At 49.0% G+C, this 17,920-nt stretch overlaps 1 protein-coding gene across 2 annotated transcripts; it reads left to right on the forward strand.

Annotated features, from left to right (window-relative positions):
• Positions 1-3,208: 3,208 nt before the first annotated feature.
• LOC144099051 (uncharacterized) lies at positions 3,209-16,609 on the forward strand. Of its 2 annotated transcripts, none has more exons than XM_077632079.1 (3): positions 3,209-3,271; positions 12,263-12,415; positions 16,058-16,609. In XM_077632079.1, the coding sequence occupies exons 2-3, from the start codon at positions 12,308-12,310 to the stop codon at positions 16,505-16,507; spliced, it is 558 nt and encodes a 185-aa protein (XP_077488205.1). In that variant the 5' UTR covers positions 3,209-3,271; positions 12,263-12,307; the 3' UTR covers positions 16,508-16,609. The 2 variants fall into 2 exon arrangements, with proteins under 2 accessions (XP_077488205.1, XP_077488214.1); XM_077632088.1 differs by having other exon boundaries at positions 3,223-3,271; positions 12,247-12,415.
• The last annotated feature ends 1,311 nt before the right edge of the window (positions 16,610-17,920 follow it).

The following is a 17,920-nucleotide window of genomic DNA, read 5'->3' on the forward strand; positions in this document are numbered from 1 at the left end:
ATTCGAACAGAAATCCGTCGCCTGCCAGATGAGGGCTACGCTATAGTTATTAAAAGCATTCCTGCACACGAAGGAATCACTGGGAACGAGAGGCACACCAGACAGCGCGCGCTGCAGCTCTTTCCGCACTTTTGCCTGGATCCACACTCGTTTCTGCTTCTTGGACCCCTGCTGACGCTGCATATTCATCGTCGCCTCCTATGGATAGGGCCGAGACATGACATCGCGCGCAACGCTATCTCCGTAGCGTTCTCCAGAACTTGGCCAATCCTGAGCAACTATATCGCCTCCCACCTAGCATATTCCCAAGGTTAGATGCTATACTTCTTCGTCGAGCTCAGACTGGCCAGCTTCTGTTACCAGCAAAGTTGCACTTCATAAACCCGCACTCATACCCGACCTCTCAGTGCCCGGCATGCCCGGCTAGAGGCGCGGCCGAACATCTTCTGTGGCGTTGCCTTGCCTTTGACGCGATGCGGGAGAGAACACTTCAGTCCCTGGGCGGGCACCAACCTGGTACCCTGCAGTAATAGATCGATCCGCCATAGCACATCGGACCATCGGGTGTACTCCGGCTCTGGCGGGATTTTCTTCAGTACTTCAAGGAAGGGGGGCCTGGCCGTTTCTTCGCGAAGCCGACCTCGGGACCACCCCAACTCGAAAAAGAAGCGAGCACGTGTCCCCCACCCCACCTCCACCCCTATGAAGCACCTTATTTCTGCCGTAAGGTTTTGGCCTACTGAATGCAGCAAATTAAGACGCATAAAAAACTGACAGGCTACAAATGGCACTGAATAAAATTACAACGAGCTCTCTTCTACGGGCACGGGCCGATCTCCTGGAAACACTCTTTCTGATCGTCCATCCGCCACCAGAAGGCATGCACGTCGCTCTTCGCTTCGGCGGGCAACACATCAACCAACCACTGAAAGGTCTTCTCCGCATACTTGGCACCATGCTTGGCGTCCCCACTATCAAACTAGGTACGGCCAAAACTTGGATCCAACAGCTATAGTCTCAATGGAAACTGACGCTCCACCTGATCAAGCACTTCGCTAACAAAAGTGGTGGGGCAGAGACGGAGGTCGCTCATCGCTAAACCATCGTTGTCCTGTTGCCTAAGCTCCGGCCGCTACGGCGTGTCTTACCTCGACTCACCGCCGCAGTCAGCAAGTCACTCATCGCACTTTACAACTGAGCCTTGAGGAACCGGCCTACCCCTACATATATGCATCACTGAACTCCACTGATTCGCCTAGCTATTATCCGTCGATGCCCTAAATACGGCGCACCGGGTGAAATATGAAACCTGTCTCCGACACGCTCCCAATGGACGCAGCCTCCTTACCAATGGGCCTGTCAGAGACCGTCGCCAACGTCAGTTGCTGACACAGGACCAACACACCGGCCTACGCATCTATACTTTCACCGCCATGATCCCTTTCAGGCACGCATTACGTTCTATTGTCGAGAAAAATTGGAAAATGTGTGTGGGTATACTCAGAACCCCCTATTTCGCAAAAATCACATGAATGACCCGGAAACTTTACGTAAATTCACGTACGCTACACGCTTCCATGCTAACACAATTTCAGCCTTATTTTTCATAAAACATTTGTGCGTAATTATTTTCTGTATTAATCAGAGCTGTTTCCGCGACAAAAAAAAAAACAGCTGCAGTGTCCTTCAGTAAAGCATTCTACCGTGTGAGAGAATAAAACTGACAGCACTTCCTAGGCGCGTCGTGCTGGAGTCCATCGCCATTTCTTGGCGTGGGAAATATAAATTGTAAATTGGTTTCGAGGGAAAGAAAATGGCGCAGTGTCTGTCTCACATATCGGCGGACACCTGAACCGCGTCGTAAGGGAAGGGATAAAGGAGTGTGTGAAAGAAGAAAGAGGTGCCGTAGTGGAGGGCTCCGGAATAATTTCGACCACCTGGTGATCTTTAACATACGCTGACATCGCACAGCACACGGGCGCCTTAGCGTTTCGCCTTCATGGAAACGCGGCCGCCGCGGTCGGGTTCGAACCCGGATACTCCGGATCAGTAGCCGAGTGCCCTAACCACTGAGCCACCGCGGCGGGTAGGCATCGGAAAAGCGATTCTTATTTTTAGACACGAAATGGTCCGCCATTCTGTTTAGCAGGAACTTCAAATATAGCCGTCATCACCAACTTCTTGAAAACAAAGCTCGACACTTCGAGAAAAACTGAGAAATGTGGCTCCCACAAACGTGGAAGCGTGGCGCAAGGGCACATACCACATCGACGGCACCACTGTCAAGTTTTCAGCTACTACCTGCTACATGCAGGGCTCTGCACTGCACTTCACTAGCCAAAGCAGTCGGGCATCCTGCTCTACCACCGACCGTGAGTTAGCTAACATCGACGAGGCCCATCACGTCTGCAGCACACAGCCCGGTACCCCTATTCACATCTGCAGCGATAGTCAAGAGGCAATCAAGTAACTTAACCCTCTGTGGAACAACGGTATACAAGTGCACACAAACACCGAAACACCCGCGTACAACTTCTTTTTGTGTTGTGCCATCTATCGAGTCCCTAAACAAACAATGCGGCATGTTTTTACCCTTCGCTAACAGGCGTCACGGTGTACGGTCCTTTCGGAAAGATGACTGTAAAACTATATAGAAATGGGAAAAGTCAAATCAGGAAGAAATCCCTCTATGATAACTCAAAAGGCGGTGCCGTACGTTTTGAAGCTCGATCAGGGTATCTTAGTACACAAAGCTACAAAAAGTCATTTAACCAGAGAGATGACATATGTGCAATGTGTGGCAAATTGATAGAAACAATTAATCAAACATCTTACATAAAATGTCGCAGTATTCATCCGAATGTCGATGTAGACTCAAACACTCTTCCTGAGGCTCTAAAATTTAGAGCCCTGATTTAGAGATAACAAAAGGTAAAATGAATGATTCGGGAGAAGTTGGCAAAAAAACTATTGTGAGATTGGTGGCTCAAAAAGCAAAGCGGTGACGTATGATTACAAGTTCAGGACTAAAAATTTTATATAACCAAAAACGGCTAACTTATAGATAATACCCTTAGGTTTGACGGATTGTTTAAAAAATGTAAAGGAAAAAAAGCCCAGAATGGTGGCAACTGCTACTGCCCTATTTCAAAGGGGACGCTCCTAACCTCTTATCATCCGTCCATTTTTCAAGCAAGCAAGCGTGTGTGTTTGTGTGTGTGTGTTAGATTGGTCTCTGACTCGGCGGGAAAAGTTCCCGCGCTGTTGCCAGGTGAGTGTCGAAATTATATTTCCATTCCATTCCTTAGTGATTCAATTTAACGTAGAATTTAACTGCCTGTGCGGGTGCAGCGTTTTTCGTATAACTGTTATCAGGTTAGATTTTGCCTGACAACGCTCCCGCCTATGCGGCTCGCTCGCAGTAACATCCTCTGTAATGTAGTGGTTGCAAGCAGACGCGCAGGTTCTCGAGTGTAATATGTCTATAAGCAGTGTGCACGTTTCACGCCGGTACCTTGCACAGGAAGAGGCTGTGGACCTGTTTTTTTTTATCCCCTGACAACTGAGAGCTGAGCGATGTAATGGAAAACCAACTAGCCCATCAGTCTGTGGATGCGCAGTTAGTAATTCGTTTCTGAATGGGCACCTGCAGATAAAAGTGAGGCGAACAACAGACAGCTTTGTTGTAATGATTTGAACGAAAACATCTTTGACGGAAGTCCGTCTGGTTGGGTTCTTGAGACAGTTGAGAAAACACTGACGCCAACCAATATTTTTAACTTTACCCAACGTTTCGGGACCAACTCGGTCCCTTCTTCAGGGGTGACTGAAGTGTGCCGGCAGCAGCAGCGGGTTGCTGCCTTCGCTCTCCCTTTGTTAGCACGTGGCGCTATCCACTAACGTCAGTTTTCTCTCAACTAGCTTTGTTGTAACATTTTGTTGTAGCATGTGGTCCGTCATAGTGTCGCACCACTTGACCTTTGGATTCGCCAGTAGAGGGAGGTAGAATAGGCCGCAGCGTTCATTGGGTGACCAACCTCTCGAGATGAACCATGAATTTAACCAGCGCCTCCTCTGTTTATAGAGGAGGCGCTGATTTAACACCTGTCAGGGTGGCAGGGTGGGTGCGCTGCCTATCTTGTGCGCGGAACGCATTCAGCTTTATAGACGCCAAGTCGCGTCTACTTGCTCGATACACCACAGCTCTAACCAGGTTCAACAGTAATTAAACAGCAGCTAATTTTTTTCATGACGCAGCGGTGGTGCCACAGGCGGAATCCCGGTTCGCGCCCGCTACCTCCGGCCTTTGCTATGCATGTATGAAGCCGGTTCACTTCAATAATTGTTAAGTGTGGCCTTGTGGTACCCGCCTCGCATTCGGGAGGTGGTGGGTTCGACCCCAATGCCGCCGGGTTCCCACCGGTGATACAATGGGTACAAGCTTTCCCCTGGTCTGGTGCTCGGCTTCCTTAGGGTGAAATGCTTGGGAAATGGGTCTTTGACCCCGAAACCGAAGCGTGGCCTTGCGGTAGAGCATCCGCCTCGCATTCGGGATGTGCTGGGTTAGATCCCTAGTACCGCCGGGGACCCACCGGTTTTCTAATGGGCAGAAGGTTTCCCCCGGCGTGGTGCTCGGCTGTTCTGGGTGAGATGCTTGGGAAAAGGGTCTTGGTTTGGACGAGACCGCTGCCTTGACAGATCAGAGATAAGTTCCACCGTCAAGCAACCCTAAATCCGCCTGTGCAGTAGAAGCCGAACTTGTGGCCCTTTTCCTCGCATTTGGGGGGGGGGGGGGGGGGCTGGGTTCGATCCCCAGTGCCGCCGGGTACCGGCCGGTTTTTTAATGGGTACAAATTTACCCCGGCCTAGTGCGCGGCTCTTCTAGGATGACATGCTTGGGAAAATGGTCCTGGACCGAACAGTTGCCGTGGTGGATCAGAGGTAAGGTCCGCCGTCAAGCAACCGTAAATCCGCCTCTTGCGGTAGAAGCGCAGCTTGTGGTCCTTTTTGCTTCTGACTTCGCGCTGTCTTTTCCAAGCCCACAGGAACGGAATTTGAAGGCGCAGGTTCCTTTGCCAAGCCATGTAGCCCTAGCAAGCCGAGCACCAGGCTGGGCCATAGCTTGTACCCATTTTGAGGAAACCGGTGAGAAAACGGCCGGCAGCGGGAGTCGAACCCACCACCTCCCGAAGCGTAGTCGGGTGCTCTACCACGAGGCCACGGCTGCGGTAAACTGCACGATCAAAAAAGAGAGACCTGTGCGTATTATAGTGTCAGATATGCAGGGTTTAGAATATCTCACTCGTTCAGCTCGGCCGTGATAGGTGCAGTATGAACTGCCCCGAGTACTGTGTTATATAAGGCTCTGCCCAAAGTACAAGTTCGAACGTCATATTACGGCAATGTTAAGGCGTAAACCTTTCTTGGAACATGAGTGGCGTGGACGGCAGTTGTCCGCACGAACTGTTAATCATATGTTGCATGGTAAATAAGACGAAAATGTAAAAGTTTATTAAAGAACAATTCATAAGCAACATATATGTAATAAATAAAAACAAAAATGGAAAATAAAATCGCAGCAAATAAAAACAAATCAAATAAAATTAAAAACGAAAAATAAAAACAAGGAAGTAAAACAATGAAAAATGGAGAGAGAAAGAGAGGAAAGGGAGAGGCTTTCGCATTTCCGCTCCTAAGCAGACTTAAGTCATAATTTCTTCTAGTTTCCTTCTGAAATGTCTGCACAATCATGTAACTGTATTTCATGAATTTTAAAGCAATCCATGCATAGTGCATTACACGATGAGGGGATCTCGCGATTCGGAAATGATCAATAGAATATGACCGTATATTTAAATACGATACTCTAAATGTGAAGTGAATATCCCTCAAGAGAAAAGTGTACAACAGCTGTGTATTACCGGTACTCATCTACGGGGCAGGAACGTGGAGGCTAACGAAAAGGGTTCAGCTTAAGTTAAGGACAACGCAGCGAGCCATGGAAAGAAAAATGACTGGTGTAACGTTAAGAGACCGGAAGCCGGCAGAGTGGGTATGGGAACAAACGCGTGTTAACGAAATCCTATAGTCGAAATGAAGAGGAAGAAATGGGCTTGGGCAGGGCATGTACTGCGAAGGCAACATAACCGCTGGTCATTAAGGGTGACGGAGTGGATTCCAAGAGAAGACAAGCGTAGCAGGGGGCGGCAGAAGGTTATGCAGTCGAGGCTACTGTGAATCGCTGCGAGGGTTTCGCGACATCAACTTCCATCTTGCAAGCAAAATTTATTACAACGTGTAAGCATCAGCCTAACGAAGCCACCTCGTCTGACAGAAGAGCGCGATATCGCCTGTGCCAGGCGCCATGCAAGAGCAAGGCTGCTATGGCTCTGCACGCGGGCACTCACCTCTGGGAATGCCTCTGCTTGAAGATGGGAGCAGAGTTCGGTCATTGTCACCGCGCACAAACACTTTCATAGGACCGGCGGATACTTCATGTGCGGCGTCTGCAAGAAGCTGTTCGCGCAGAAGGGCGATCGCGAGAAGCACTATACGGCTGGAGCACGGCCGACAACATCGGCTGAAGCGCCGCCGCTGTCCAACTATCGACTAGGCCTGTACAGCACGCGAGGGCAGTGTGGGCATCGAACCAGAGATGGCCAATAAACCTTCAGGCATCAAGGAAATGTCGCAGTTGGAATAGGAAGTTCGGTAACTGTTCTCTGGTTTAAATACCTCCATCTGTTTGATATCGGGGTAGAACGGAAGTTTTCTTTGTGCGTGCTGCAAAATCAAACACAGATAAAAAACTGAAACTATAAACACAGAACGTGTTTTATGCCTGGCTCCTCAAGATGTTTCTCTGTATGACACGGAAATCTCGGGCGAACGCGAAAGACCCAATGGGGAAGCGTGGCGACGGTAGGAATCAAACCCATTGCAGCCGCGCAGAAAAACAGGCGTAATACAAATAAACGCTTAGGCACATTAGTGCACACTGCTACAGAAAAAAACAAAACGCAATGCCATCTGCCGAGCTGGAAAGGAAGGGCGCGGGGGCAGATGGAACCTCTGCAACGCGCCTAATGAATTTTCATTTTTCGATTCAATTCGCCGGGGCTTCACTTTGCAAGAAAGTTGGACATTTGTTCAGGACGGAGGCCTATACCCCCAACATTGCGTCATTGTGGCCCGAGAACAATGCCCGTTTTTATGGGCCCCTAGAATGTGAGGCAGAGAATTTACTTTAGTAAAAACACATTAAATGTTTAAAATGTCCACGTCTTGGGGCACTGATGCCAGCTAGACCCCTAGTTCAGCCGACGCTGCCCAAGAACTCCTAGAGGCGGTCGGGGACTAGGGAGGGATGCTAGTATAAGTACAAAATCTTGCGGCCCACGCTAAAAATCGCGCGGTCTTAATAGCTGCACAGGGACAGGTGCGACGACTCGAGAAACTCTGGTAGCGACCGGCAGATGCAAGCAAATGTCATTAGCTGATCTTGCAGAGCTCTTATGTGTAGGTAGAGGTTGATATGGCTATATATACAGGGGGTCTCAGATAATTTGTGAGACAACAATGAGGAAGTCACACGAGTTTCGCCCCAGAATATCACTCTCCGGGTTACTTCCGGTCACCCACGACGCAGTGAACGTGTTAAGAACGGTATGTGGGCAGAAATATGGTAAAAGTAAAACATCCGGGCCACGAATGAACGAATCCTACGGTTGCCATTTTACTTCCACTTCTACGCATAACCTAAGCGCTTAGCACGAATTCAAGTCAAAGCATCTGTCTGAAAAGTGTAAACGCACAAATGTAAATGACGGAAGCAGGAGCAGCGAGGAGGAGGAGGAAACAGCCTTATTCAAAGAAGGATTAAAATAAAGGAAAACGAGTCTGGGACCTCCTGGGAGGACTCCTAACGTCCAGGAGCCCTCTGCTGGCCGCTTCCTCGAGTAAATTGTCTGGAAAGCGTACTGTGGAGATCTTCGGAAGTATGAAATCTACCGTTCATCAGGAAAGACAGCAGGAAGTTGAACAGTTCACGGTGTTCTGTCCCTGCTTATGATACCATTTTAAAACGCGCCAAAAGCCGCCTAAGCCTCCAACGCAATGCTCTTGTTTGCAGGCATATACCACGAGACCTGTCGCACACCAGTAGAATGCACCGAAGAAAAGAATCGCACAAAATCACAATCCTTTCAAAATGACGAGCTCACTGGCCTTTACGTGATAACTGCGTTGCCACCCGATGTGCCAGCGACGCCCAAGTGTTGTTTTATGTGCTATTCGACGGCAAATAATGTCATGGGCTATCCACAGAAGCAAAAGGAATGAATACAACCGCCAACTATGGCTACCACAGGCACGAACACGCCTGCTGCTTTGAAAACAAGCAGCAAACGGACTAGAAGGACCACGACAGAAGTCCTTCCCTCGTGGTTTCCACTTTAGGCGCGACTTTTTGATTCAGCAGCGATATGCCATGCGTCTCCGCTTTCCTTATGTATTGGGCAAGTGCGCCGCAAGCCTTAGGGTTAGAAAGGGGGATAGAGGAGAAAGAAGGAAGCGGTTCTCTCGAATCTGTGCTTAATAATAATAATAATTGGTTTTTGTGGAAAGGAAATGGCGCTGTATCTGTCTCATATATCGTTGGACACCTGAACCGCGCCGTAAGGGAAGGGATAAGGGAGGGAGTGAAAGAAGAAAGGAAGAGAGAGGTGCCGTAGTAGAGGGCTCCGGAATAATTTCGACCACCTGGGGATCTTTAACGTGCACTGACATCGCACAGCACACGAGCGCCTTAACGTTTTGCCTCCATAAAAGCGCAGCCGCCGCGGTCGGGTTCGAACCTGGAAACTCCGGATCAGTAGCCGAGCGCCCTAGCCACTGAGCCACCGCGGCGGGTATGAATCTGAGCTCTCGAATCTGAGCTCACCAAAACAAAGACGGAATGCAGCAAAGCCATTCACCGGCTTGTCCACCACCACGAAGGAACAGATGAAGAGCGGCTTAAAGCAGTCACTGCCAGTCAGCACCAAGTGCTATGGTCAAGACAAACCCGCGGACTATCAAGGGAGCTATAAGGGCAGAGAAAATCCGGAGCTAGACAGGCCAATCACCAGAGAAGAGGTCTACGCTGCAATTAGGTTCATCAAAAGAAACACGGCAGCTGGAGAAGACAACGTTAAGAACTCTCTAATCCGCAACCTGGGTGATGAGGCAATCGAGCAGCTCACTACCTACCTAAACAAGCAATGGGAGGCAGGACCGGTACCCAACGAATGCAAGCACTCTGTGATTGCAATGGTTCCCAAGCCTGGGAATAAATTACACATAGAGAACCTGAGGCCCATCTCACTCACATCTTGCCTCGGAAAGCTCTACAAAAGAATTGTGCCCAAAAGAATTCAAAACTATCTAGAGGATAACGAGCTGTGTTCTCATAGTATGTTTGGGTTCAGGGCAAACCTGTCAACGCAGGACATCCTGCTACAACTCAAACACGAGGTCATTTCCAACGCCCCGCAACAAGGAGAAAATCTAATTATGGCACTCGACATCAAAGGGGCTTTCGACAATGTCAGCCATGCGGCTATAATGGAAGGCATCAAGAACACCAACTGCGGGAAGAGAGTCCACGACTACGTAAGATCTCGACAGGAAGAACGGCCGCAGTGGGCTTGCGAGATATAAGAAGCGAGACCATAGCCACTCCAAACAAAGGCACGCCAAAGGGCTCGGTAATATCGCCAATCCTTTTCAACCTAACCATGATTGGCCTGGCAAGAAAATTGGAAAGCATCCCAGGCATAAGACATGCCATATATGCGGACGACATAACTGTATGGTTGAACCGGGGATCTCTGGGGCAGATGGAACAACAAATGCAAAAAGCAGCGACTTGTGTTGAGCAATATATCAAGAAAAGGGGCTTAGCCTGCTCAACTGAAAAATCGGAAATCCTTAGGATAGGAAAGAAGCCGATGGATGCAAGAATAGAGATAAAGCTCGAGGGCAAGATCATCCCGGAAAGGGAGATCATTCGAGTTTTAGGCATGTGGATACAGAGCAACGGCAAATGCTGACACACGATTGGCCTCCTTAAAAAGTCAACGGAACAAGTTTGCCGTATGATAACCAGAGTATCATCCTGAAGATACGGCATGAAGGAAGGCGACATGCTAAAGCTGGTGAACAGCCTAGTCATCAGCAGAATAACTTACTCACTTCCATATCACAGCATGCTGAAGAGTGAAGAAAATCAGGCAGAGGTCCTAATCAAAGGAGCTTACAAAACAGCTTTGGGCTTACCCAGAAACATGTCGAACGACAAGCTGGCAGAACTGGGGCTGCACAACACGTTCGATGAGTTAAGCAGGGCACAAGTCATGTCACAGATACAAAGGCCAAGGAACTCGGCAACAGGGAGGGCCCTCCTAAGAAGGCTGAACTATAAGGGGGTCCTGGACATAGAGAAGAGATCGGCAAGCATCCCAGACGAAATACGTTGAACCTACCAGGTTAGCCCTATACCCAGGAATATGGATCCAAATCTACACGCAGCCAGAAGACAGGCAAGGGCTGAATATGTAGAGGCGAAGATAGTCACACAAGATCAGGTAGTCTACACTGACGCCACTCTGTACCCGTTTATTCGTAGCCAAAGCATCAAGAAAACGGTATCGGTTGTCACAACAAAGGAGAGTGGCCTCATCAGCGGCGCATCCACGAGAGATGGGACGATAACTGAGGCAGAGGAGATCGCCGTAACTCTAGCGGCAGCCGAGGGTTATTGCACCAACAAATCTCTCACAATCATAAAAGATGCCCAAGAAGCGTGCAGACGCTACATGGTAGGAAGAATCAACAAGAAAGCACTAAGGATTCTCTTGAAAACGCAGCGAACCAACGAAAAGATCCAACATAGGATCTACTGGGTACCGGGACACGCGGGAGTCGAAGGCAATCTGAAGGCGGACATGCTAGCTCGCGAGCTTACTATCCGAGCTGGTGCGTCAAACGCCTCGGACGGCCCGGAGATAACGGTAAAGCTCAGGTACGCAGCTATCCTCAACCTCATCAAAGGCAGAAGACGCAAATATCCCCAGCCACATCCTCTGCTAACACAATATGCAGCGACATGTTGGAGAAGACTCCAAACAGGAGCCTTCCACAACCTTCACATTCTACATATGATGTATGCGGAGCAGTATAGGGATACATGTCCGTGGTGCGAGGCAATCCCCACGCTGTATCATATCACATGGGAATGCATACACAATGTAGCTTTCCGAGGTAACAAAGAGCCAAATGCGGAGCAGTGGGAGGACCGGTTAACCAGCAGCCAGCTCAAGGTCCAAGGAGACCTAGTGAGCCACGCATGCCGGATGGCCAGGGACAGTGGTGCCTTGGACTACGGGCGCCAACCACGCTCAGCCTGGAAGACATCGGCAATCTTCGGGCAAACAGCAATAATTGGAGCAATAAAGTTTATTCACTCACTCAATCTCGAATCGTTTATCCGGATTTCCTTTTCTTCATTTTATTTATTTATTTATTTATTGTTTTCGTTTTCTTTGCTTGTCTCTTAGGGTTCCTTTGGTTATGCTCGTGTGGAAGAACGCAGTTTGGCCACTCGCAACAGCACACCTATCAGTTATCTTCGTCTTCTACATGGAACGAATTCGTGCAGCTTTGCGTTTCTCGCGTGCTTTCATTCACACAGCACAAAGACGAACACGGACAAGAGGGGAGACACCACAAACGGCACTTTGTGGTGTCTCCCCTCTTGTCCGTGTTCGTCTTTGTGCTGTGAATGAAAGCATGAAATATCAACTCGTCCAGCAACTGATTTCTCGCGTATTCACGGAAACTTTGGCTACGTACAGCTTGAGCCATAAGCCCTCAGCTAAACGTGAAAAATAAGCGAGAGGTGTATAACCTCTTAACGGCAGACAAGTTTCTATCCGTCGACAACTTTCATAGTTGCCGATGGAGCAACAATGCACGGTGCAAGCGTTTTTTTTTTAACACTCGCTACGCTTCGGCATCGCCAGTAAATATCTCGGCTCTGCGCTGTCGTAGGGATGGACAACGATTGTTAACTAGCAAAAACGACTATTATGGGCACTATTTGCACATTTCTTTTTGTTCTGCCAATTTCTCTTCGTCTATAGTTTGCTATAGTTATAGTTCGCTCGTGTCGTTCACTCGCCACCGCGCCGCCAACCTCGCTGGCAGTTGTCTCCTTTTGCAGGGCTTCAGTTATAGGTTCTACTAGCCTCGCACGAAGACGAAAGCGATGGACCCGGAGCAGCCCTCCACGTCATATTCGACTACCATGTCAGGCAGGGACGGGTCGGTGGACGACAGCTTTGCCCCGGACTTGTCATCCGGAGACGCAAGCCCCGTAAGCGTGCGTTTTGATTCTGGCGGCGGGAGTTGAAAGCTGTGTACCTAGCTGTTTCTTTGGAAGCTCCAACGACACTGAGTCGGGCGATACGAAACGAATATCGCATTTATCTCAACAAGGACGAGAGCAGCTTTCATTCTTCAGAAATATTCCACTGAACGCAGTGTCAAACATATTAAGGCTTACTCACCATTTCCCCGTCATTCTTCGCCAAAAGTAACCAGGCAACGGGGTTTGTAGCCGTGCAGTGGAACACTTATTGTTTGGGTTTGATCGAGTTTAACGTCCTTTGCGAATCAGTTTATCAGGGACGCCGTTGTGGAGGGCTCCAGATAATTTCGACCACCTGAGGCCTTATTCTGTAACGATCTATTTCTTTTCCATTCCATTTGGTCCTCTGCTATTAGTTGCTACTCCCATTTACGTAGAGAGTCAGAGATGTCATGTTGGTCGTGACTGAAACACCTCCATGGTGCCTCTTGCACAAACGCGTCCCACGCTCGTGCCGCACTGGCTGACCGCCGCCGGCGCCCAAGAACGACTGAGGGCGACGGGCCGTTTCACCCATCTGCCGAGCTTTATCGCCGCTGATCAGTCTCGTCAAAGAAACGGCGTCGTTTTGTACGTCGGAATTCACTCAGCGGGGTCCGTGTCACTCAGCTGGACTGGATGCGTCGGCAGGAGGCTGGCTATAGGCGCCGCGACCGGACCGGCTGTGTCTGTGATTGGCCGTTTGCATTCCCACCTGCTGTTGTTTTCGCCACATTGAGTCACCGGGAAATTAAATTGGAAATGGAATGTATCGTTAAAGAGTACGGCCCCTGGGGTTGTTTCACGTGCGCTAACATCGCACTGTACATGGGCCTCTAGCACTTCGCCGCGGCCAGGGTCGAACCCGCGTCTTTCGCGTCAGCAGCTGGGCACCATAACCACCGAGTCGCCGCGGCGGTGCCCGTGGAGCACTTACGGATCTGTGTAAGGAAAGCAGAACCCTTGTCCTCTCCTTTCGAGACCTCTTGATCTTCAGGGGCGCCGTAAGGGCTCCGTTGCCTGGCTACTTTTGGCAAGGATGGTAGTACGTTCGGCCTAACTAATAAACCAGGATAAAGTATGAGCAGTGCTTGCTTAAGTGGGACGGTATTTACCTTTTAGTTGTAGAATTATGGGTTGCATTTAACAGCTAAAAATTTTATTTCTGTACTACTTCGATCCTTTTCACTTCACGTACTCTGTGTTGAGCTTGCACGTGAGCTACGGCTCGTTCTCGCTCAAACGAAAAAAGCGGCTCCATCAATGGCTCATCGAATCTGGGGGAGCTCACCTGGATAATATAGGCAAGCCTGCCATCCCCCTTAACACCATCCCCCTTAACACGCGGTCATGTGCGCCGTGTATGTGCCTCTTGGCATGCGTGAATAGGGAGTTCGCGTTTAAAAAATGCGACCTGTCTTTTGTTCTCCGTGCGAGCTCTGCAGTCTGGACAGAAAAGCGTTGACGCGAAGTTCAGAGGGACCCGCAGCGATGTCACAGTGGTTGGGGCGCTCGGCTACTGAGCGGGAGAGGCAGAGGAATGCACGCGCAGACGTAGCTCGCAGAAATTTCGCGGAGGTAGTATCGAAATGTCGCGACCGGCAGCTGTCTAATCGCTTGATTCTGCGAGCCTCATTCAAGAAAAAAATTATCAGGCACATAACATTCAAAAGTTGCGAGTCCGCGGTGTATTCATTGGTCGTTTGAGACACCGCTGCCTCTCTTGTCATCATCATCATCATCATCATCATCATCATCATCAGCCTGACTACGCCCACTGCAGGGCAAAGGCCTCTCCCATGTTTGTCCAATTAACCCTGTCCTTTGCCAGCTGCGCCCACTCTATGCCTGCAAACTTCTTAATCTCATCCGCCCACCTAACCTGCCGCCCCCTGCTACGCTTGCCTTCTCTTGGAATCCACTCCGTTACACTTAATGTTGCCTTCGCAGTACATGCCCTGCCCAAGCCCATTTATTCCTCTTGATTTCGACTAGGATGTCATTTACATGTGTTTGTTCCCTCACCCACTCTGCCCGCTTCCGGTGTCTTAACGTTATACCTATCATTTTCCTTTCCATGGTTCGCTGTGTTGCCCTTACCTTAAGCTGAACCCTTTTCGTTAGCCTCCACGTTTCTGCCCCGTTGGTGAGTACCAGTAAGATACAGCGGTTGTACACTTTTCTCTTGAGGGATATTGATAACCTGCTATTCATGATTTGAGAGAACCTGCCATATGTGCTCCACCCCATTCTTATCCTTCTAGTTATTTCCCTCTCATGATCCGCATCAGCTGTCACTACCTGCCCTAAGTAGACGAATTCCTTTACCACTTCCAGCACCTCATTGCCGTTTGTGAACTGCTGTTCCCTTGCTAGACTGTTGAACATTACTTTGGTTTTCTGCGTGTTAATTTTCAGACTCACCGTACTGCTCTGTCTAACTCATTAATCATTATTTGCAGTTCATCTCCTGTGTGACTCAGTGAGGCAATGTCACCAGCGAATCGCAGACTATTTAGGTTTTCTCCATTAACTCTTATCCTCAACTGTTCCCAATTCAGGCCTCGGAATACCTCCTGTAAACAGGCGGTGAATAGCATTGGCGAGATCCTGTCCCCTTGCCTGAGGCCTTTCCTTATTGGAATTTTATTGCTGACTTTATGGAGGACTATAGTAGCTGTACAGTTCCTATATATACCTTTCAGGATTTTGACATAAGGCTCTTCTACACCCTGATTCCGCAATGCCTGTACGACTGACTCCTCAGGTGTTCACTGAGTCAAGTGCTTTATCGTAATCAATGAAGGCTATATGTAGGGGTTGGTTATATTCTGTGCATTTCTATATCATGTGATTGACAGTGTGAATATGATCCATTGTGGAATATCCTTTACGAAAGCCTGCCTGATCAGTTGGTTGATTAAAATCTAAGGTTTCCCTGACTCTATTAGCGATTACCTTAGTAAATACCTGGTAGGCAACGGACAGTAAGCTGATTGGTCTGTAATGTTTCAAGTCCTTGGCGTATCCTTTCTTATGAATTAATATTATGTTCGCGTACTTCCAAGTTTCTGGTACGGTCGAGGTCAGAAACTTGGAAGAACGCAAATATAATCGTAATTCATAAGAAAGGAGACGCCAAAGACTTGAAAAATTACACACCGATCAACTTACTGTCCGTTGCCTACAAGGTATTTACTAAGGTAATCGCTAATAGAGTGAGGGCAACCTTATACTTTAATCAACCAAATGATCAGGCAGGCTTTCGTAAAGGATATTCCACTATAGATCATATTCACACTATCAATCAGGTGATAGAGATATGCGCAGAATATAACCAACCCCTATATATAGCCTTAATTGATTATGAGAAAGCAAACAGCGCTGAAGGGTGCCAGTAGATCAAAGCATTTATGTTCAGGATATGCCGTGCTCGGTAATCGCGCCATTTGTCGGTGGGAAAAGAGCTGGTGCCCTTACAAACGTCGGTGTGACATAGCAGCTAGTAGTACTTTTGATAACAACGGCGGTAGGCAGGATTCAGTGTTCACGAGGGAGCGCAAGCGCCATGCTCCACTGACCAATCAACCCTCTTTTTCTCTTTTGCAGACGTACGGAATTGCCGTCCAGCCAAAGATACCTGAAAATGTGCGGCCCGCTGGGGATATAACCACTTATTGCTGCGATAGTTGCGACAAAGACTTCCACCTTCCAAGCAAACTGATTGCGCACATTGTGTACCGGCATGAGCGCTACGGAGCCCGCCCGTATGCCAGAAGAGCAGCATGTTTCCTGTGCCAGGCGCCATGCAAGAGCAGAGCTGCTATGGTCCTGCACATGGGCTCTCACCTCGGAGAGCGCTGTTGCAAGAAGTGCGGAGCAGAATTTGCTTGCGCAGCCACTGAGGCTGCACATAAACACTTTCACAAGACCGGCGGGTACTTCATGTGCGGCTTCTGCGAGAAGCTTTTCGCGCGGAAGGGCGACCGCGAGGAGCACACAAAACTGGAGCACCCCCAACGACCGCTGAACCGTCCCCGCTCTCCAGCTATCGAATAGGCCTGCACAGCATGCGACAGCAATGTGGACATTGCACCAGAGATGATCAAAACTTGTGGTATCAAGTGAATGTCACGGTTGGAATAAAAAGTTTGCATCTGTCCTGTGGATGTTCAAGCCTCCATCAGCTTGACATGGCTGAACGGGGGTTTTCTTGTATGTGCTACAAAATCTAACTGAAGAGAATGGGAACTCTCAAATGTTAAACGGAATGTGTTGTGTGCCTGTCTCCTGAAGATTTGCTGTACGTCACAGAATTCATGGACCAACACGAGATAACCACTGAGTAGTGCGGGGAATGAAACTCTAAGGAGCCTGTAAAAACGCACTATTCTCGCGGGCCACACTAAAGGAACGCTAAAAGTGAGGCCCCGGTGAACGTAATCGAGAAACAAAAATGAGGCCCGCATGCGACTGCACTACAAATCAACAAAAGTTAGACACGTTGTTGCACACCGCTATAAAAAAAAATATGCCGCGGCATCTGTCGAAGCGGGATAGGAAAGGCGCAAGGACATCGTAGCCCCTGCCGTATACCGTCGTGCAGGCCTTATTTTTGTTTCTAGATTACATTCGCCGGGGCCTCATTATGTCAAAGTTGGGCATATCCCAGGAACTGAAATAACCACTCAATGTTGCCTAAGTTTGGCCCGAGAATACGCGTTTTTATAGGCCTATAAGACAAGTTTGAAAATGTCTACGGCTTGGAGCACTTCTGTCAGCATGGTCCTCTGAATGAGCCGATGCTATCCAGGCACTTCAGGATGGGAGGAAGCAGATTGGGAAGGAATGATACTACAAATGTTCTCGTGGAACTCTCCAAATATCCAGCACTTTTAGCAGCTGTGCAGAGGCAGTGCCACCAACTCGGTGAACTAAGTGGGGAGCTCGGGGAGCACAAAAGCACGGAGAGGGCAAGTGCGCAAGAAGGTTTCCAATCAAGAGTGGCGGCCCACATGTGATGTTTTCCACCGTGTGTGGTCTGATGGATGCCTGCAGGCAGTACCTTATAAGGCGAAGAGTCTCTTCCATACGGGAAATGACTGGATGCCACCACACTGTGAGCGCCCTGCCGAAAGTGACTGCTGAAAAATGCCTCGAAATGTATATTTCAAACAGCCCGAGTGCTTAAGAGACCTCAGTTCTATGTAATCCCGATCTCTGGGTGGTGCAGTACCCCAACTTGCAGTTTCTCCTCTCAGCTCCTCTGAGAGGGTTTTAACCTGAGATTTCGGCTGAAAACCGTATGCAAATGCAACTTAAGACGTAACGAAACCCAGGGAAGACGGTGTTGTGGTGCTCAGGCTAGCTCTAACCTGGACTCCATTTGGTGGTGTGTCTTAGTCGTCGGGCTGTGGAAGAACTGAAACTTTGAACTTGAGAGAACAAAAACAAGCGGTTTAATGGCACTTT

The sequence above is a fragment of the Amblyomma americanum genome, chromosome 1 (assembly GCF_052857255.1).
Source record: "Amblyomma americanum isolate KBUSLIRL-KWMA chromosome 1, ASM5285725v1, whole genome shotgun sequence".
Classification (NCBI taxonomy): Eukaryota; Metazoa; Arthropoda; class Arachnida; order Ixodida; family Ixodidae; genus Amblyomma; species Amblyomma americanum.

Coding starts and splice junctions, on each gene's coding strand:
- LOC144099051 (XM_077632079.1), top strand. CDS start 12,308: ATGGACCCGGAGCAGCCCTCCACGTCATATTCGACTACCATGTCAGGC. Junction 12,416..16,057: donor CATCCGGAGACGCAAGCCCC/GTAAGCGTGCGT, acceptor TCTCTTTTGCAG/ACGTACGGAATTGCCGTCCA.